The 22657-nt window shown below is 28.5% G+C and overlaps 3 protein-coding genes across 5 annotated transcripts; all 3 read right to left on the reverse strand.

Annotated features, from left to right (window-relative positions):
- Window positions 1-264: 264 nt before the first annotated feature.
- On the reverse strand, window positions 265-1288 carry LOC113385759. The gene has a single exon (XM_026623596.1). It carries the CDS (start codon window positions 1210-1212, stop codon window positions 265-267), a length of 948 nt encoding a protein of 315 aa, XP_026479381.1. The 5' UTR covers window positions 1213-1288.
- A 2027-nt stretch (window positions 1289-3315) lies between these two features.
- On the reverse strand, window positions 3316-16173 carry LOC113385322 (protein suppressor of sable-like). Of its 3 annotated transcripts, none has more exons than XM_026623163.1 (14): window positions 15057-15146; window positions 10073-10341; window positions 9391-9572; window positions 8914-9034; window positions 8728-8841; window positions 8546-8667; window positions 8229-8453; window positions 7946-8003; window positions 7732-7857; window positions 7096-7519; window positions 6297-6646; window positions 5618-5736; window positions 4953-5035; window positions 3316-4882 (listed from the first exon to the last, which is right to left on the reverse strand). In XM_026623163.1, coding segments are annotated over exons 1-14 (3639 nt in total). In that variant the 5' UTR covers window positions 15059-15146; the 3' UTR covers window positions 3316-3438. The 3 variants fall into 3 exon arrangements, with proteins under 3 accessions (XP_026478948.1, XP_026478947.1, XP_026478949.1); XM_026623162.1 differs by lacking the exon at window positions 15057-15146 and adding an exon at window positions 15894-16173 and having other exon boundaries at window positions 3322-4882; XM_026623164.1 differs by lacking the exons at window positions 8229-8453; window positions 15057-15146 and adding an exon at window positions 15894-16173 and having other exon boundaries at window positions 3327-4882.
- Window positions 16174-18925: 2752 nt separating this feature from the next.
- LOC113385261 (lysine-specific demethylase 3B) lies at window positions 18926-21983 on the reverse strand. The gene is given in 2 exon segments (XM_026623100.1): window positions 18926-21150; window positions 21152-21983. Coding segments are annotated over 2 exon segments (2970 nt in total). The 5' UTR covers window positions 21968-21983; the 3' UTR covers window positions 18926-18996.
- Between the last annotated feature and the right edge of the window lie 674 nt (window positions 21984-22657).

Below are 22657 nucleotides of genomic sequence, written 5' to 3' on the forward strand. Positions count from 1 at the left end.
TAACTATTTTAAACCATATTATTGATACTTATTGTATATCACTCCACAAATTAAATTATATCAGATATAATTATATGTTACAATAATAATAATAATAAACCACCTAATATTTTTGTATTTTTATATATATATATATATATATAGATATATATATATATATGATATATATATATATAATGATTTTGTATATGAAATGAAATGTATGTAACTCTAAAATTTCACACAAACCAACATATTAAATCCAACAAATCAAATTACATTTGATTATATACTGATGGTTTTTTGAGAAATATTTACAATATTTTGTTGCATCACTAAATATCCAATCGGATCCATTTTTAAAGCATCTGCAGCTTTTGAATGACCTTTCTGTGCTGCTTCAAAAAAAAATCTTCTTGCTTGATTGTAATCAATTTTGATTCCTGGCCTGCCTTGAATGTAAAATATTCCCAAATTATACATTGCATCTGTGTGTCCCTTCTTGGCGGCCTCACAATAATAATTTTCAGCTTGTTCAAAATTCTTTTCTACTCCAATGCCCAACTCATGGCATAAACCGAGATTAAAATTAGCAGCGGCATTGCCATGGACAGCTCCCGACTTTAACTGAGAGAGCCCTGATATAATATCACCAGAAATTATGTTTGCAACACCTAACTTATTTTCAATTTGGCCAACAATTTTTTCAAAATGATCAGAAGCCTCTTCAAATGATGTTTCGTTAACAGAATCATTTTGGTTTTCAGGCTTGTTATGAAGTGAAGTTTGATGCTTCGTTTCATATCCTACATTGTACACATTGAATGATGCATGTTGCTGATTTAATTTCGGCTGCACATATGATAATCCAGATAAAATATTATGGTTTACATTATAATTATGTCCGACACACAAGAAAGAGTTTTGCAAGCGGGCTCTGCAGCTGCGTTTGCAGTTGAGGTATGCAAATTGAGTAGCATACCAGCTGATAATAAATGCACTACTCCATTTAACAGCTTGCAACCATGATGTTTGGTACTTTCCAGCATCAAAATCGTTTTTAGGATATTCATCAGAATTCTTCGATCCTGTGTTATCTTCAGCTGAAGGAGATTGAGACTTCTCTATGTGTATATTTTCTTTCTCTGTGTACGTCCAAGTTTTTCTGGTGTACAAAATATTACAACCTTTCTCATAGGTATCTCTGAATCGTCTTGTTACGTATTTAAGCATCTTAAGAAGATTTTAATTCAATGTTACAGTGTAATCAAAAAATGAAGAGAGAAGTTATTTATATTACATGTTATTATTTATTATTTATCACTAATAGATATAAAATAGATATCTAATATATTAAAAAAAGGTTGTAGTTGAGTGTGCTAAGTCTTTTTTTGCGAATGTACGATTTATGTATTTTTTCGCATACTTTCGGTTGCATTATTATTATTTCCAAATATAGAAATAATATCTAATCTAGTATCAAAACATGATACTGATATTAAACATAAGAACTCTTTAATGTTGTCCTCAGGACACACTATTTTGTAATATTTAGAAAATGAACTAAGCTGTCATCTGTCAAGTAAGGTAAGAAGAGCAGCCACTACATCAGTTAATTTAACTCAAAACCAAATCGCATTAGACGCACGGCACACGTGCCATTTTCAAGGTTTGCGACTCTTGCGGCAAAAGTTTGCAAATTACAAATATATTGTTGCGATTGCGACACAAGATAGAAAATTTAAATAGAAATAAATTAAAATAAAAGAAATAAATTGCATTTTTTTGCATATAGATGGAAACTATGATATTAAATTCTATTTTCAATTAGTATAATTATTAATAGTTAATAGCAATTAGCAGTAGTTAAAAGCAAATAGTAATTCTTACTATAGTAATATATTTAGTAATATCTCGCAAAAACGATCTATTTGTAATATATGCAACATATATTACAAATAGATCGTTTTTGCGACATGTGATCTGTCACCAACGGTCTTGCACAAAAACTGAATACGCCGGCATATTTCATTTTAAGTCATTTTTGATCCATGGTTTGTGTAAAAATGAATGAATGCCTAACTTAACCCATAGATAAAAAAGAGTATACCTGAAAGAAGTGCCTACCTGACCATGCTTATTTATCTATGGCAGAAATATTAGCAAATATTTTAGTAATCGAAATTTTTAATAGAATTGTGCATTTTTCTTACATTCAATAATTATGATTTATACAATATAATTACATGATAATTAGTTACCTTCATAAACTTGTAATTATTGAAATAAATGTGGAACCAAAAGACAGACATTGTGCAATCCCTTTCAAACTTTTAGCACTGTTTGCTAAACTGATGCATGACTGATGCTATATATTAAAATAATGATTGATTAATTTTTAACACATCATAAATATCATTCCTTAACTTCTTATTTTTAACACGCCATTATCCCATATTTCTTTTATTCCTATATTTAACTAGCTGGCAACTACAAATAATATTCCACACAAAAAGATTTTCAAGTTAATTAATTTAAATGAACACATGAATAAATTAATTAGTGTATTATTAAACACTTATATGAATTCACTAAACAAAACGATTTTCGCAAGTATTTAGTAGACAGACAAAATAGAATTTAGGTCTATCATAGTATTTATGTTGAATTTGGCTTTTAAATAGTCCGAAAATTAATTAAATAAATATCAACAAATCCACTTCAGTTCTGTCAATAAGGTTTTTTTGTCAATGTCGTCCCTAATATTAACCATAAACTTACATAATTTTGATACTAATTTTTTTTTTTATTTTAATTGAGACAAACTTGTAGACAAATTGTAACTGAACAAACTTTTAAACACGATAAAACTCACCACACATATCACTTACATATTATACGTATATAAAAAAATACTAATGTAAAACAACAAATACCACAAAACACTAAAACATTAATTTATGATTTTTTTAATTTATCACATTAGTTACATAATTTAAGTGTGAACATAGTTTTTATGTAAAATTTTTATCATTTTAGCTTGCTTATGTTTTATTTAAATCAATGATGGAATTTCTCTAAATTATTACTATTTGCATGTATCACTTTTACATAATAATGTATAAATTTTTACAAAATATTTTTCTAACACTATATATACACATTCATCATTTTTACCATGTAATAGAAAAAATATATAAAATATGTGTGTACATATATTTTGTATACCTTTATATATATATATATATATATATATATATATATATATATAATACAATTTAACCTACTAATAAATAAATAATTTGCAACAACCAATATAAGTTCTTGAATCTTCTAATAATTAAAATAAATTGTCATCAAAACTGTCATAAATATTATTGCTTTTGCATAAAAATACTGCAAAACTAAGTTTTTACCATATAAATTAAAATCTATTTACAGATTATATCCTAAATTAAATTATTTCCTATTCATCTTATCCTTCCTAGAACCCCCACCTCGATCCCGTGGTCTATGACCGCCACCTCGCCCTCTATCATTAAAATTTCTTCTAGGGCCAATATTTCGATCATGCCTATTGTTCCAGTGTTCATGATTGCTATGGGGAACATCATTTCTATTACCTCTCATATTATTAAGATTCATATTATTAGGATTCATATTATTAGGATTCATATTATTATGATTCATATTGTAATAATTTTCTTCATCACATGGGAGATCATTATTGAATCCATAATTCATGAAGTTTTGATTGTAATTATCATGATTATATTGTCCATTAATATTATATCCATCAAGAGGCATATTTGGAGCAGGTCCCAATAATCCATTGCCCACTCTAGGATCCCCAGGTTGAAATCTATTATCAAAACCCGGAGGATTCATCATATTTCCAGGCATCATGGGCAACTGGTTCATACAAGGACCCATAGAAACTGGGCCCATATTTATGTGAGGTGGAATGGATTCTATCATTGGTGGATTTCTATTTAGTTCAACACTATCTTTAATATAAGCAAACTGACCATTTTCTGTTAGATAAATACCTAAATTATGGAGAATTGAGCATAAAATAGGATTTGATTTGATGGGAGCGAGATCAAAAATTTTATTAGGATTTTTATCTTGATTGAACTGTTTCAATAACCCTGAAACGGCTGCCAGTTGTTGATTAACCATAATTTTTTGATTTGTACTTAATTCTTTGTACCAATCGGAAGTTTGTAATACAACTTGAATGTCTAAAACTGATGCTTTTGGTGATAAATTTGGCACTTCTACAATTTCCACTTTACGTTTTCTAGGGTCCACCCTTGGTTTTTTTGGTGCTGCATCTGCAGAATTAACAGATTCAGGGGCGGGCTCTTCTACAGTTTTTGGAGAATCTGAAGATAATTTAAAAATCTTCTTTAACCGTGGATCTATTAAAGCTTGAGATTGCGGAATAGATCGAATGATATTACTATAATCAGGAGCAGAAACTTCAATTTCATACACTTTATAAATAATAGGAGGATGGGAAGTTATTGAGCCATCTATTTCAGATGCAGGTGTATATTGGGTCACTGGTTTAAACGGCATTTCTAGAGATGAAGTGAGTCTTAAGTCAACATCTTTGTTTATTTTACTTTTCCTTAAATCTATATCTTTAGAAACTCTTCTTAAGTCAGTGTCCATCCTCACATGTCGTAAATCTGTATCACCAAAAGTAGTTCGCCGCAGATCCGTATCAGCATTCTTCCGAAAGTCAGTATCAGCTTCTGATTCACACTGGGCTTCTGGTGCTGAATTAGTATCCTGCTTGTCTATCTCAGGAGATTTTATTTCCATGCTATCACAGTTAGAAGATATAAGATTAGCACTGTAAGATGCAGGCAACTCAGGTAGGTAACTTATTTCTCTGAAAATAAATACATATATTTAGCACAATGAAAAGAAACAAGGAGTTTAACATGTTTTGAGTCTATTACATTTTCTTCTCATTGTTTTTGCTTTCCTCCTTACTGTTATCCAGATTAACCTCATCATTTGAGTTAACATTAGTTTCTTGTGCCTAAAACAAATAATGACAATAAATAATTAACTAGTAATCAAAAAATTAAAAATGAATTCTCTACATCTTCACATATATTAAACATTTAGCTCTTATCATTCAAAGTTTCATATCGTCATGATAAAAATTTATCATAGTTTATATAATTTCTGAAAAATATTCAAATTTTATTTTTTAAATCTTTTAAATATTTTTTTTATTTTTTGACTCATCACATTAAAAATATATATACATAATTAATGCATATTAATAACAGATTTTTCGTTCAATTCTAATAGTTTTCCAAACAAATAAAATAATAGCTTAATGTTATATGTTTTTACCGCACACCAGAATGACCATAAATATAAAAGTTTGATCCCTAATATTCAAAAATCATGTGTGCCTAAGCGACTTTTTTTGACCCATATAAATCTACCCACTCCAATATATATATATATATATATATATATATATATATATATATATATATATTGGAGATATATATAATATTACATAATATTAATTTGAGTTATTAAAATTAAATTAGGTAAAAAGAGTGAAGTATTGCTATTCATAAACATCCAATAATGATTCACTTACTCCTTCGTCAGAATAATACAAATTTTCATCAATTTGTAAAGCTTCATCATCATCAACTACACTGTCTAAGAGTTTGTCAATTTCATTAGTAAGTTTAGACATCACATCCACTTTATTATCTGAAAAATAACAATCTGATAATTTTATCTGAAAATGTAACAACTTTATGACATTTGGATATATGAGTACCGTTTCATTAGGAGTTGTTAAAAAAAACATTTGGTTGGTTTGGACACAGAACCTTTTTCAATTATTTTTAAGGACTACAATTATTATAATTTTTTTTTTATTATGTAATTGATATAAGTCTCATTTGAACATATCATATTTTTTATATTTTAATGGGTTGAAATTTTTGATTGAAGTACCAGCAAGTAAACTAAAGACTAAAGTAGACTAAATAGCAGCATATAGTGTAGAAATTTTTAGCGGATGAAACTGGGCGAAGCAATCCAAAAAAGGTCAAAATTTAAGGATCGCAGAAGATACATCAATCAATAGTTCAATAGTTTATATTAATATATTAATATATATATATATATATATATATATATATATATATAATGAATCAGCAAGATATCATCAGATTTTGCTGGCATTTGTATATGTCTAGATTTGTAGATTTGTAGATATATACATATATATATAGATAAAATAGAAATTCATAAAATAAACTTACCACCATCTAATTTATTCTCAAGTGATTTTTTGAACAATTTGGTATTGCTTTCATTTTCTTTTCCTTCTTCATTTTTTCGATCATCAATATCATTGCTTCTTACCTCCTTATCCAAATTTAATCTAGAATCTTTAAGATATTGCGAAAAATCGATCACAGGAGCTGCTTGCATCTTATTTTCTGTTAAAAACTTCTCGTCGACTTTATTTTGTGTGGAGTATTGCGAATTGTCTTTTTTATTAACACCCAAATCAGGCATAATCTCAACTGTATTCAAATTATTTTTATCACTATTTTTTATTGGCATCATTCGCATGTCTACATCTTTATTACATGTCTCTAAAGAAACTCTGAAATATTGATGTTTTTTTTAATATATATTATATATAAATATATAATATATATATTATATATTGAGTTTATATAAATATGTGTGTGTGTATATATATATATATATATACACACATATTTATATAAACTCAATATATAATATAAACGTGTATACATGAATAAAACAATAGCACGCCCATTCACAAAATCAAAAGCAAAGCAAGAAATTAGAAAAAGTTTAAGATGATTCAAATGTTAAAAATCAAATGTTTTATTTTAGTTAAGGTTGTTAAACTCATATTGGTGCAATTATTTAGATCAATATTGTAATGTTTTGCCAACAAACAGTAATGTTTTAAGTAGTGTTTACAATGCTGTTTTAAATAGAAAAATATGTAAAAAGAGTATGTCTTGAAGAGCGAATAAGTTTTGACCCCACTGGATTGAAAAAATAGTAATTTTTACTTACATATCATTTCTCAGCTGTGGTGGTGGTATTCTCAAATCTAAATCTTTACCATTTTCAGCTGTAAATGGTATCCCAGCCTTGGAATTAGAAGCCGTCAAATTTGTTATTTTTTGAATATTCAATGCATTCAGTTGAATCTCATTAATCTGAATCATCGTAATTCCTAGATCATTCAATTGCTTCACTGTTAATTGGTTGAGTTCATCTAATTTAGTTACTCCCAGTAATGATAACTCATTTATTTGTTTGGATGTAAGCAATCCATTTAAATTCTGAATATTTAAATAATTTTGGTTTTGATTTGTATTATGGTTTTGTGATGAGCTGGAAGATGATTTAGCATTAGGATCAGATGAATGTTGAGAATTACACCACCTGGATTTTCTGACACCCGAAGATGTTTTACTGGATCTGCTACTTTTAACTGAAATTGTAAATATACTTATTTGTTTCTTTATAAAATTACACATTGTCAAAGTTTATAAAACAGCATGCAAAAGATAATGAATACTTATAAACAACATACAGCTAAAAATTAATCAAGAATTTTACTATTGGTAAAGCGATGAAACAATTCAATAAAAAAAAATTATTAATTTATTATATTATTTAGAAATAATATTAATTTAGTCTAACCTTCTAAACTTTTAGGCTTGGGAATATTTAATTCAAATAATGAAGGTATTGGAGATTTTGTAACCCCATGGGTTTTTTGTTGCTCCATAAGTTTCTGTTGTGTTGCATTAACCATATTCAAAGCACCTATAAAATAATTAAAAATATTATGTATATATAATATATGATTTTGAGACAAAAAATCAATTCAGAGAAATAAATTGCTAAAGTATACCTTCTCTACTGAGACGTGGAAAATCTCCAAGAATTTCTTTTGGAGCTGTTTCTATATGCTGCAAATTAACAATTATTAACAGTTATTTATTGCAATTATTAATAGTTATTTATTAGTACATATATTAAATGTAAGTCATTCCACACCAAAAACTTCAATGTTAAAATGTTAATCCTAATTATTAATATTATTTGAAATTGAACATATTATTTGAAACAGCCATTAACACCAATATATTAAAGTTAAAGTTCAACTAATTGTATTAAGTTATATTAAAAAATACCTTCAAAAGAATATTTTTAAAATCACTGGTCAAAGGTTTCCCATGAGCAAATTTACAATCATCCTTTTGAAAACATTTTAAACCCATATGGTAAAATTTGCAAGGAAAATCTGAATGCAAATATAGGCATTTATCTTTTTTAGCACAGCAGTCCATCAAATAGAATTTACACAATTCCATTTTACGAGTCGGTTCCGCATCATGAGAATATTGACAGTCATCATTCTTAACAAACAAAACAATGAATTGCCAATTAACATGATGTTCTTCAATATCAATAATGATAAAGTTTTATAGTATTTTGTCATGAAAGTTACCTTTTGACATTTTCCTTGCATAAAAAATAAACAGACTCCATCTGGTTCTTGTAGAGGATGGCAATCCCTGCTGCTGGAGTTATTACGCCGTTTAAACCCCTTTCTCTCATGTCTTCTTGAAGCTGTAAAAACAATTGTTTAATTCTGCAATAAATTTTCCTCTCAAAATAACACACACTTACTTCCTCTTGACTGCCTACGTTTTGAACGATCATCAAAACTTCGTGAGCCATCTGAATCATGACTTTCTCCACTGGAGTAAGAATCATACTGGTTGATGGTATCAACTGAAAAGTCTGCAAATAAAGAAGCTTGTAAATTTGCGAAAATAAATTGATACTGCAACATTAGTTATTACAAATACACACTTTCAATTTTCAAAGGGTTTGGAAGGTTATTGATAGGACTGCCACCCCTAATACCAAGAAGTTCATCTTCATCAATATCTTCATCAGGTATGCTGGATTCCTTGACTTTTTCAACTTTAGGCTAAAAGAATATTTATTGTTTATAAAAATAACTAATTGTTAATTTAATAGTAAAATAATTATTAACTCTTTCTACTCGGGTGGCCCCGCTCCGGCGGCAAAATTAAAAAGAAAAGGGTTAATTTAATAGTAGTAGGATATAACCTACGTATATCCTACTACAACTGGCCATTATAAAAACATCAACATCCTTTATTAATTACTGATTATATTATATTATATCAAGCAAAGTCAATAAGTTTAAATATTAATATAATTAAATATTAATAATTATAGAAAATATTCAAATACTCAATACATTGGAAAAAGTTAAGTTAAAACTTTTAAAAACATTTATTATTATAGAAACATTTTTACCCTTTTACTGGAAGATTCCTTATTGGAAGATCCTTTGGAAGATTTATTTCTTCTTTTTCTACCACGACTATCTTTACTTCCTTCCTTATTATCCTTATTATCACATGAATTAGTGTCATTATTATCACTTTCTTTCCTTATTGCATTTGCAATAGCTTTTTCAACATTAGATGCCCAGTCATCTGAAAATTTAAATATATACTATTACAGTTTATATACTAAACAAACTTCTGAGACCAAAAAACCTGGTATGTCTGACCAAAACCAACATTCAACCCATTCGACTCGGGTGCCGCCGCTCCGGCGGCAAAATACGTATAAATTCCGCAATTAGCGAGTGGAAAGGGTTGAATGTTAAGCATTTGAGATATCTTGAGTTTGCTTATTATTTATTTGTAGAAGGTCTCATTTTAAATAAAAAGATATTTCAAGCATATAGTGTCTATGAATGTGGTCATTTAGATAATTGGAGAGGAAAAAGAATTATCAAGCAAATTCAAACATATTTGTAATTGATTTAATAAGTAATAATTAATAAGTAATTTATTAATCATAAAACTCTATGTTTCTTCAATTCTATGGCAATATAAAATTATTTTGGGGTAGTAAAATAATTTTAGTACAGAACTAGTGGTCATCACAATTTTATATCAACTTGAAGTAATTGTATGTTCTAGTATACCTTCATTATTAATGTCACAGTGATTTGATTCAGAGATACTCTTAGATCTTTTTTCTTTGCTGTGTTTGCTGGATTTCTTATATTTTTCTTTATAATATGGCTTTTTATCACTGTATTTGGCATTTTCTGAAGTTTTCAGTGTAACTGGGGATTGTGGCTTAACAATTTCTACAGGCTTAACAGGTTCTGCTGGTTTATTATTGTCCTCATCATCAGTTTCTATCTCACCGTCCTCTAAATCCTCCGAATTCTCAGCCGGAGGATGGACCCTTATAAAAAATACAACACTTTATACAAACTATGCCGTAGACAATATCATATTAAAAAAAATCAATAACGACACTTATTCAGAACTTTTTAAACAATAATACTTATATAGAAATTTAACCCATGTATTAATTTTGTATTTGTAATTTAGAATTTTGAATAAATACATATAAGTTCAGCAGTAAAATATTAATTATTGGAGTTTAAAGTGAGGCGACATGACTGAAACGCTGTTCTTTTCATTTGCACATAGTTTTGCAAAAGTATAAAAAAAGTTTTTAGAATAAATATTTCGCGAGAGAGCAGAAACATAGAGGATGAAAAAATGGTAAACAACTCCAGCAACTTATGGACAACATCCTTACTGGATCATGATACGGGCATCAACGAACTTAACGCACAAATTTTCAATAAAAATAATTAGAAAAACAAAACGGCCATGGCAAATGAAAGTATTCAGAAAAAAATCAGTTTCATTCATAAAATCGTCCAAAAATGTTTACCATACCGTTTTTTTATAGATATAACTATGAGGGCATTAATGTGTTAGCGAATCATATGAGCATTTTGTCCATGCTGGAAGCACAGATAAGAAACATATGCTGAAGCGTAAATAGTAAGTTAAATGGCTTTGTTAACACCATCGAATATTGTATCATTAATGCAATAAAAATATTCAATTTCAACAAATGCTATTTATAGTTAGCAATGACCTATTTTCCTAATTTATGATAATTGAATCCTTTTTACTCTTAATCGTAACGGCTTATATCAGCGAACCGAATGATGAATCGTAGTAAACAAGTAGAAATAACTTCATTTTTTTGTTCTTGTTTCCTTTAAAATGCAATATATCGTACTGTACGTGCTAGAATACATACTTTCTCAAAATAATTAAAATCTATTACTGTTTGAATTATTTATAACGTTCTAGAAGATAATCTCTGTAAACCAAAGTCGCAAGCAAATCAATTTACGATTGCAAGTCTTTAAATTTCCTCATATTAAATATAAAATAGCACAAAACTAAGTTCGTAACTATGTTAGCAATGCTCGTTGATTTCATACGTAACGCATTCCTACGGCAACCAAATGAAACGCTTGTTATTTATGAAACAGAAATCCTATGAGGAAAAGAATTATGTTATAGTATAGATGATCTTAACAATCTGTAAATTTTCAAAGAATAACTTCTTAAAAGTAAAATTAATTGCTACTTATGAAATAAAATTATTGTCGCGTGTGTTATATAATAAGAATTGATTTTAACGTTTTTCAGTATAATATAAGGTGCACGAACCATTATTAATGTAATAACATTTGCGAAGCAGACAAAGAAGTATGATCTTCACGAAAATTATAAAACCAACGCCGACAAAAAAAAACACACACACACATATATGTATATATATATATATATATATATATATATGTATATATATATATATATATATATATATATATTAGAGGGGGTCGATTTGTATGGGTCAAAAAAGTCGCTTAGGCACACATTACTTTCAAATACTAGGAATCAAAATAAGATACTTTGCTGAAGAAACTATACCTCTACAATGAATTCTGATGTCCCGTGCAATGACCCAAAAATAAAAGTTGAAATTTAAAAAATTCCATTTAGAGTGTCCCAATGGCGTCCAAATGTATGACCCCCAATAAATTTGGAAAGCTGATTCACCTATGCCCGTGGTTTATCCCCTGGGACCTCTCCTGAGCGGTTTTTCAACATTCAACCCTTATTTTTGGGCCATTGTATGGGGCATCAGAATTCATTTCAGAGGTATGGTTTCTTCAGCAAAGTATTTTATTTAGATCCCTAGTATCCGAAAATCATATGTGCCTAAGTGACCTTTAAATCGACCCGCCCTAATTATATAAATATCCTGAACGGTATAATATAACAGCAGCAAAACAATAATTTCAAACATTTCATATTTTCAATCTTTAAGCGCATAATTTTACAAAAGTGTTTATCTAAAATTTGTGGACTGACTAAAATTCGTAGAATTGAAAGCTATCAAATCGAAAACACTTTATTCCAAATTATTCGAATAAAATCGATTAGTTCTTAATCTAATTGCAATTATGGTAAAAATATTTTCTTGGTACAACAATGAAAGCCAAATATATTTTTAGATGGCAATCAGATAAGTTTAACCCATTCGAGACGGCGATTTTCTTTCGAACGTGGTCTCTAGAAGGGAAAATTTATTTTCTATTTATATTGTTCATTTTTAATAAAAAAAAAACTTGTTTACTACGGAAATCACCCAATTCGTAAGCAAATTTTTATAAATAAGATGATTGCACGCCGTGTGTGCAACTCGCTCCTCAGAAAATATTTATTGCAAGAAGCGGATTGAATACCATATGTGCAAAGTCAGGTAAAATAAAAATACATCATTAAAATTGATAAAAATATTTTAAAAATAATTAGATAATATAAAATTGTTATGTTGCTCTTTCAATAATGTAATCCAGAATAAAATGCGAAGAAATTTTTTAAGAAATATTATAAAGTCAATAAAATAAGATTAATAATGAAGAAAATAATATAAACAAGAAATAAATTATTTCTTATTTTGTTCGTTTAGGCGGTATATATAGAAGGCGATACTATTGCTGTTGGTGATAAATTTGAAAAATAGAATTAGATAAATATGGGTGTTCACATTGATATTTTCTAAAAATGTAGATTTCGAAATTCCAAAAAAATGTTTGCAATAAAACCAATGCCAAATTTAGTTTTTCTATATTTTAAAAAAAATCTTATTTCGAAGACTATTTTACTCAGAATAACTGATAATTTGCTCTATTATTATTGCACACACGGTGCACAATCGGTATCGAATGGGTTAATAAATGTTTGGCATTACAAAAGTTAATAGTGATCAGCTAGTTTTCAAAATCTGTCCATTTTCTAACTTATTTCACACTGATCTATTTTGGGTAATACAAGGGTAATACAATAACAAAAACTCGCTAAGGTTAGTAATATAAAGATTATTTTAAATGTTCGATTTAACTCGCAGTTGGCGATAAAAATAATAATCTTACTAACTTGAATCAAAACTCTTCAACTTTAAGAACAAAACTGCTCTCAGCTAATAGTATTGAATGCTAATTTATAAATCATATTTAAGGAACTCGAGGAATACCATTAAGTTCTTGTTTTACATAGTCTGTATATTAAAAGTACATCGATGTTGCCAGCTCCATAAGTCGGTCTATTTTTATTATCTTCTTCAAATATCAAATATATTTATAGTATTTACTACAGCTCGAAAAAATGGTCTGATTGAGATTATATGTGTTCTGAGTAATAACTTTATAGAAAATAATTTAAATAAAGCTTTTTGAAAAATGTTATTACTGGGGACAGCTAAATAAAGCCCAAAGTATGGTGCTTTGAGTAAACAATTTTGCTTGCAGATTCTTATTCCTGAAATCTTCAATAAACAAATGTTTATGCCGTAGCATAATTTTTCGCTATTGAATAGTATATCTTACCATTGTCACCTCCATTCGATTTGCGGTTGGAGTCCCAACACGCAACTTCGAAATATTTATTTTAGATTGTTAAGATTCCTGAAAGTAGGAATCTACAAACAAATTTTATTACTCATTATTAAGCAAAGAAAACTTGCGATGGAATTTTGATAATGATAAAATTCTTTAAATATATGGTTCATTACATAACTTCTCTTTTCAAAACAATACTTTTAACCAAGTTTCATATTAAAGTATCCCATTGAATCCAAATTATATTTTATTGTTGTAGAGTAATTTACGTTCAACTTACCATCATAAATGGATAATAGGAGCATCACATTTCAAACTAGCAACATCGACATTCTTGTAATATAAGGTTTCTAAAATTCAACTCCCTTGTTTTACCACGACTTGTGTGGAATGGAAAAATAGTCTATTTATACCTAAGTATCAGGCCTAAATATTGAAATATCGTAAATTTATATTCAAATATTTAATAATATCATGTAAAAATTAAGTTAAGCAGAATTAAATTACCAAAATTTTTGTGAGTTTGCTATCACAGTTATAACGAAAATAAATAATTAACGATATTCAATAAAAGCAATAAAAAAAACTAAAATATTTGAAAAAAATGGAGGAAAATCTAAATATTTGAATAATATTAATGAAGTATCAACGTGTGTACATGTACCAAATGTGTGCGTGGATAGGACGTACATAACGTATATTTTTTTAGATCATTTATTTAGCTTTGACAAAAATGTATATTATAAGCAAAAAACAAATCATATCTTATCATTTATTAAAACTTAAATTAGTAATGATTCAAGCTTTTATAAAAGTACCCTAATTGTATATAAGCTTTTTTTAAAATTGTAATGTACCTGTACTACAATTCATTTATATTACCATATGCATTTCGAAACAAGTTTCAAATGATAAAAATTTTAATTTTAAAATTTGTGAAAAAAGATTGCTGTACTATATTAAGATAAATTTGTTTCGTTTTTTATAAAATAGAACAGTTTTGCAAGTCATGAGTAAAGCGCCATACGTAATGTAAGATCTACGATTCAAGGTAAAACGATTATATAACAATCAAATATGAAATATGAGTCGTTTGTTTGTTAAAAATAAAACTAATATCTAATATTAACAAAACCATTTACGTCCGCGTATATTTAAAAATAAAAAGAATTTTATATACATTACGTTATCTGGATTATAAAGTTATTTCGATAATAATCAGCCTACACCTTTTGTTATTACTATTATACTGTGTATAATGCGAGCAAATGTATGAATGAAAAGAATTTCGACGCGTACGACAGATAAGATAACGAGCAACGTCGACATAGGTTTTCGTATGCGAGTATGGGTGCGAAATCGATAACGTCAAGCCCAAAGAGCAAAAGGCCATCGTTCACTATTCAATAAATCAGCCTTAATAAGTTTAAATTACTACGTTGCAAATTACCGAAAGTATGCAGCACCTCAAAATTGCTTTATAAATTTCATTCACTTAATTTCAAATATGAAAGTATAATCAAAAATATTCGGTCAGAAAAATGAGCATTTGACCTTAATTTTTTTTCAGTTATGTCTCGGATCGATATCATTTGTCCTCGCTTTGGTTATCGAGCATCGCTATTAATACTAATTTGTATGTTCCCCTATTAAATTAGTGCGTTAACTAGCATCAAATAAAGCGATACGTAGATAGTTATTACGTAATTAGATTTAAATAATTAAAAATTTATTCATTTAAAAAGATTACGAAACCATTACATTACCGTTCATAATTAACTACGAAATTTAATTATATCAATCGATTCTATTATTTTCATTTAATTAATAAGAGATCGTAATGTTTCTAGGATAATATAAAATTATTCATAAAGTTGAACATGAGTACGCTACATGATCTCATTCGCCATTTTGGAACCGATAGACCAACGGCCATGAAGCCGATGAGCGGAACGATACATGCATAGTTTCGTATATCTTTCGCGACTTTTTCAATTTGTTCAAAGTACAATCAAACCTTTTGTCTGTGGTAACACTATCTGTAGACATTTTAATCATTTTAGGCTAAATGTTATTTCTGTATCGGCCTAAATGATCATATTATCGCGCCTTTAACATGACGCTTAAAATAAAAACTTATTGCTTTCACTCATTCACTATAGATAAGACTCGATAAAACGGGCTTTGCTTGTTTATCGAATTGGCTTCGATCGACATATAATGCTACATTAAATGCATAAGAATGTAACATTTAGTCATATTTACAAGAAAAGTACAATACTACATATGGGCACAATTCCTACTAGAATGGTTTGTATGCTCGTGAAATAGCCATCAGCAAGCGACTAGCTCGATACTTTCGCTGGGCGTGAATCACGACCAATCAAATTCATGAAACGGCTCGGTGACGGTAAACGAACAAAGTGCCGCGCTTTTTGTAACTTACGATAACGTTTCATATTTCAATAATTGTAAATAATAATAAACTTACTCATAATCGACAAATCAATCCAAGAAATTTTATAGTCATTTTACGAGCATATACTTTATAATCATTAGATAATTAATTATATGAACAAATATAATATTAATTCTCGCAAATACATATGTATATTCTGTCTACCTCTAGCGAGTAAACATGTTTATAATTCACTTTTAGTTTAAAATAAACTAAATAATTCAAACAATTTAACTTCCTGAACTGCAATAAAATAAAAAAAACTTTACAAGCTAATTATTCAAATGTCATAAATCGATCAAATAATTTTTTTAATACATTTTTTAATCTTATTTTTGCTATAATACAACTATATTTTTATTTTAGTAGTATTTTTGAATTGAATTTTTTTTTTTTATTTATTTACAACTGTCCAGTATAAGACATTCAGTAAATTTAATGGATTTACAATAGTCCGCCGAAAAGGTACATTGTATACAACTTTGACTTGTTGGAAAAAACAACTCAGTAGTTGTTTTTTCGATATAAAATTTACAATATTTACTTATTAAATAATTTCTTATAAATAATTATTAAGTTATTTCCATTTTTTTCTCAGGAGAGTTGATAGCTTAAATCCAGTGGCGCTTTTCTTTTCAACCTTTACGATGCTTCTACGATAGTTCTCTGTTATCAATGAGTTTGCTAATGTATTTGGGTGATTGATTAGCTTGTTTCTATACTTCTTTTTGAATTGAAATGAATAAATTTTTGCCTGTGCTAAAAATATGTTTTTCTCTTTTAAATTAAATTATAATTAATGGAGAACATTGTATTCAGAAGCATTATTTTAAACAAAATTAGTAAAATATGGTCACAATTGTTTTGATGTAAATTTTATTTCGTTTTCCTTTTGGTATTCCTAGTTTCTATATGATAATCTTATATACATAGAAGATATATATCCTCTGTTTAACAAAAAATGAGATTTTTAAATGAACAAAACTTAATTTTACAAAAATTAAATCCGTTTCAAAATTACATATTAAAGTAAATAATGATGATTAGCATCATTTATTTATTATTTATAATCAATGCTGATGTAATAAAGAATCACTCGTGCGATCGCTATAGCTAATTGTATCAGAGATGTGTAACATACGCTCATTGAAAAACGCTTAAAATAAATAAATAAAATAGCTTAAAATCGAGTCACAATTCAGAATACATTGTGCATTTACAACAATCGGATAAATAAATATACAATAATATATGTACCAAACAATTTGGCAATAAGCCAAGGTGCAGGTAAAGTTCGGGCACATTTTGAAACCGTCATTATAATGTTTGAATATGGCCTGAATGGTTGATAATATCTGCCGTAGCTTTAAATGGATGTGCATTATTATTTTATTTAAATGGGTCTAGATGGACATTATATATTATACATTTGCATTGGCAGTGTTTTAAGTAGAAGAAACACTGCTTCACGGTCCAGCGTGCAGCGCTGCCGAACGTACCAGACACTAAATATTTTAAGAATCCCCTTATTCTGATTACAGAGCGCTCTATACTTAACTTTTAGTTCAGAAAAATTATATATATATATATATATATATATATATATGTGTGTGTGTGTGTGTGTTTGTAATATATAGATATATATTTTACTTTTTTTCGTCTTTGAAACATATTCTTGAAATGTTTATTTGCAGCCAAATGGTCGAACCTTATATTAGATAAAATGTTTATTTAACATTTTTTATTCTTCAATATATTTATTGTTTTTTTAATACTTTTTTATTTTCTGTTTGTCTTTTCCGATCCTTGTTTTACATTTCTTCCAATAAGTTTGTGTGAACCCCTCGAATCTATATGGCGTGATTTCGCGGTACTTCCATTGAATATCGTCAGTCATGTGGCTTACTACATAATTTTATTGCTTAACTCTTAGTTTATTATTTTATTTTATTGTTTTCTTTTATGGAACAATTAAGACGTGTTGTGTACATGGTTTTGGTATGTATCTATAATTTTATTTATTATATCTTCTAGCAATATTGTAAAACTTTGTAAAATAGTTTTTTAGAATAGATTTGGTTGAAAATGCTCGACGTTTCGACGAAATGTACATAGCTAATAGTTAATTATTTATTGTTTTTTATCTCGACTATTTGGTTAAAATAAAAATTTCAAGAATATATATATATATATATTAGGAACATATATAGTATATATACATAGGTTAAAATATATTAAATATTGCACCTAATGCAATAAACATGTAATGATATTACATGTTTATTGCATTATTATAATAATGCAATATATATACATGTATATATATAAATATATAAAGTTACTTTTATATAACTTATGCCACATAGTTTTAAAAAAGTGGTTCAAGTAATTTCCATGTAATACATAATAAAATCTTTTTGAATATGTCACAGATTTATTATTTTTCTCATAATGTATTGCGCTATGTATTTACATAAAATGAATAAAATAATTCTTTTTATATATTAAGATAAAATTAAAATTTAAATATATTTAGTATACAATTTGTTAGATTAAACTATTAGAATAAATATATCTCAATGACTCCGTTATAGAATATGTATACAAAAAAAATGTAATATAAATATTTGTCAATAATTTCTATTATAATTTATATTATCACCTAATATAAAGGATCATCCGATTGGGAATATCCTGATAAATATGCTAAAGAATCTTTAACGGCATGATAAATTATATTTTTAATTTGCAGTTTATCTTCATGATTAGAATGGGTATCGGATAGGTCTCGAAATTCTTGTGTCAGACGAGAACATATGCTAACATTTTCTGGTGAAACAAAATCCTCAGCTACTTTTATACAGTTATGTAAATTTCTCACTTGATGAGGGGCTCCTGCTGGAATAAATACAGCATCACCCCAGCACTGAACAATTGCATATCCTTCAACCCCATATTCTTTATATAATCTTCCCCTAAGGTACCTATCCAAATACCAGTTTTGATCATGAATTGGGTCATGATGAGGTTCAAGACGATTTCCACTTTCCAAAGTCACTTTATTTAGTAGATCGCGGATTTTGTCAGCATCACTAGCTGCATATATATGCCACAAAGCACCAGGCAGTTCTGTTTTTTCTCTAACTCGTCGTCTAGTTAATATATCACAGCCAGCTTCATCTATGGCTGCAAAAGCTTGCTTGATATGCTCTTCATAATCTGCATCTTTTGGAATCCCAACATAAACCATAACATTAACGGCATCAGATATATCTAAATGTAAATTAGTAGTTCCCTTAGATTGATATAAAGCTGAACCATAAGCATTATACATTTTGGGTCCTAAATCTGGTCTTACAAAACAATCTGGTAAACAACCAGCTAAATTTAACTTTCCATTACGTTTTGTATATTCTCCTAAAGGTAATGCTTTCATTAAATCCTCAAAGCGAGTTGGCAGCAATTCTGCAAAATCTTCCCCAGGTGGCCAATCTTTTAATTTTAATAGCATTGGATTACCATCTTCATCTTTCAAACGTTTTGAAAAATGTTCAAAACCCTCCCAAAATTTTTCCATAGGTTGATTTGGAACTGTCCTTCCATTCATGCAATTAACCAAATCATTTTTTTGTGCTCCAAAATCTTTTGCAAATGTGCTGGGATGCCAAAGATTCATGTCTAAAAGATTAGACACATTTGAAACAATAACTGGTTGTCCCCGAATCCATTGCTCCTGGAATATTTCATAATTTCCTGAATTATTGGCTTCAAGCAAACGCAGTAGTTTTCCATCACAGAGCCAACTATGAGGGGTGGTTGGATATAAAATAGAGCTAACTGCCTTTGTCATAATTCGAGGAGGTAATCCTTTATTCTTTTTTCCATTACCCTCATGACCAATAATTTTAAAAGCAACATTTATATCGGAATTGCTTGATTGTGCTGCTAGTATTCTTGACGTGACTAGATCAAAAGTTTCTGAAGATGAAATTTTAATTTTCGGTTCGGTAAGAGGTAAAGTATTCGATCCTAGCAACATCTGCCTGAACTTCAAAGAGGCACTTTCATCTGATTGTGGAAATGCCCATAAAGAATGTGTTGGTTTTTCAAATTTAAAAAAATCATCTTCTAAATTATTCATTTGGTCGGCATCTTCACTTTTCACTGTGCTTTCAGAATCTAATGATTCTTCAATTTCTTCTTTTTTTATAGATTCATCACACTTTTGAATACTATCATTAGCACATGGACAATATTGTTCCATATCTAAATCAGATCGGATTTTATGCATGCTTTGGCCTAATTGAACTAGACAATCAGCAGGTATTATTTGAGTGAGCATTAATTTTCTCAATTCGTGTGATGTTCTATTAGTGCAAAGCAACCAATTGAATTCATCATAATCCCTTTCTGGATCAGCTGTAAGTCTTCCAGTATCATTGATCCTATGCTTATAACAATCTAAACAGACTATAAATCCGCATTTACCACAAGTCCAGTGATAATTAAATAATGTTGTTTCACATACGTCACACATTTCACGAACTCCTTTTACAAGTTTTTTCCATGCTACTTCTACAACATCTGACTTGTTCAATGATGCAGCCTGCTTTTCCTGCTCAACAAGATCACAAAATTGATCACCGACATGCGATAAGATAAATCGGGAAGTCGTTATATCTAAATTAAGTGTCGTTTCCTTCTTTGGAGTCCATATTGATATATCATCCTTAGTGGGATCGTCAAAAGGGTCAGAAAATCCGGCGGTTGCCAACGTCAAGTTTTTAGTGTACCTCAGTTTACGGAAAAAGAAGAAATCGACAAAAAATATTGTTCACGTTTTCCATATCTTGATTTTGTGTCCAACGGCATTCTCGACATTTTGACAATTTTGGAGCAACTTGGAAACACGGACCATCTTGCAAGAAAGTAAATTCGGACTTTTTAAAATCTTTTTTGCCTTCATTTTTAAAATAGTCTAACGAAACATCCTTTTTCTCTTTCTTTGAACTGATGTAGTCATTATCATATATAGTGCTATTATTAATAACAATATTTTTTGCCTTATTTAAAAGATCCGTTGAAGCTTCGTCTAATGTTACTATATTTCTTTTTATTCCTTGTTTGGCAGCTCTGTCTTCAAACAATTTACGTGCATATGTTTTATCATTATTTTTCATCAACGTATTACAATTTTTTTGTAGAATATTGTTTTTAATAATACCATTTAGCTTCTCAGTTCCTAGATTTGTAAAGTAGAAATTTGAGTTCAAATTAGTTGTTAAACTAGAGTCCGTACAATTTTTTGTCAAAGTCTTGTCAAAGCTATTAATGCCATTTTGAGCCATGTCATCAAACTTAGCATTTTCTAATTCATCCTCACCCGTATGCCGATACAACCAAGCTTTTTTTAATGGTCTGGGTGTCATTTTGGAACCTTTCATATCAGATATGGGACTAGTAGCTGAACTTCTTCGATCAAAATCACATGCTTCTTTAAGGGTTGCAGGTTTACTTTTAAAAGAATTTAGTGTGACATCGAAAGAAGATGTTGCATTATTGTTTCCAAATTGTTCATAGGCATTAAAATTTATACTTTTTATTGCTTCATTTTTGTTTGATGTTGAAAACATATTGAAGTATTTTGTATTGTTGGCATCATTTTATTATGTCTTGACTCATTTGGTAACGAACATTTTAGATATACAAAATCTTTAGATTCTTTAAACTTTTCAAGTAATGCATCTGACGCACCAGATTTTATTTCATTATTTGGCCGCGAATTCAATTTATTATTCGATATTGTGATAACTTCGAAATCGTATCATTAGTAGATCTAATGACCGAAGTATGGGAAAAATACTCAATATTGAGTTTATTATCTATTCCAAATGTTTTGAAATACAGATGAATCGCTAAATATTTTATCAAGACCGTTACTACATCTTTGGTTGCCGTTACCTACAAAAAATAAATAAATAATTAATATTGCATCATCAATGGCATACGGATTTTTTTTTTTAAAGTTAGCGTAAAGGAAAGAAAATAAAGATTTTAGATATTTGAGTGTGTAAGCAGATAGTCGTAATAATGAGAAGTTCAATAAAATTTATCAGAATAAATAACCATTTACTAAAAATAAAATATCACAATATCAGTTTAGATTCATTTATTAAGTTCAATGTAACTTGCTTATCTAGTTTTTAAATACGAAAGAAAAATATTTACTACTGTACATGTTGGAACAATTACGAAAAACGGTCTAGCCAATTGTACTAAATAACCAACACGTTTTCCGAACTGAAATCTTTTTTGAAGTTTTT

The sequence above is a fragment of the Ctenocephalides felis genome, unplaced genomic scaffold (genome assembly GCF_003426905.1).
Source record: "Ctenocephalides felis isolate EL2017-DRISC unplaced genomic scaffold, ASM342690v1 CF-g0.4_SCAFFOLD_03571, whole genome shotgun sequence".
NCBI classification, from domain to species: Eukaryota; Metazoa; Arthropoda; class Insecta; order Siphonaptera; family Pulicidae; genus Ctenocephalides; species Ctenocephalides felis.

What these genes read in the sequence shown, in the direction of transcription:
- LOC113385759 (XM_026623596.1), bottom strand. Translation starts at nt 1,212, where the DNA reads ATGCTTAAATACGTAACAAGACGATTCAGAGATACCTATGAGAAAGGT.
- LOC113385322 (XM_026623162.1), bottom strand. Translation starts at nt 15,934, where the DNA reads ATGATTAAAATGTCTACAGATAGTGTTACCACAGACAAAAG. An exon ending in TCCACGTCTCAGTAGAGAAG is followed by an intron (nt 7,858 to 7,945) that starts GTATACTTTAGC and finishes ATTATTTTATAG; the next exon opens with GTGCTTTGAATATGGTTAAT. An exon ending in CAAGCCTAAAAGTTTAGAAG is followed by an intron (nt 7,520 to 7,731) that starts GTTAGACTAAAT and finishes TTACAATTTCAG; the next exon opens with TTAAAAGTAGCAGATCCAGT.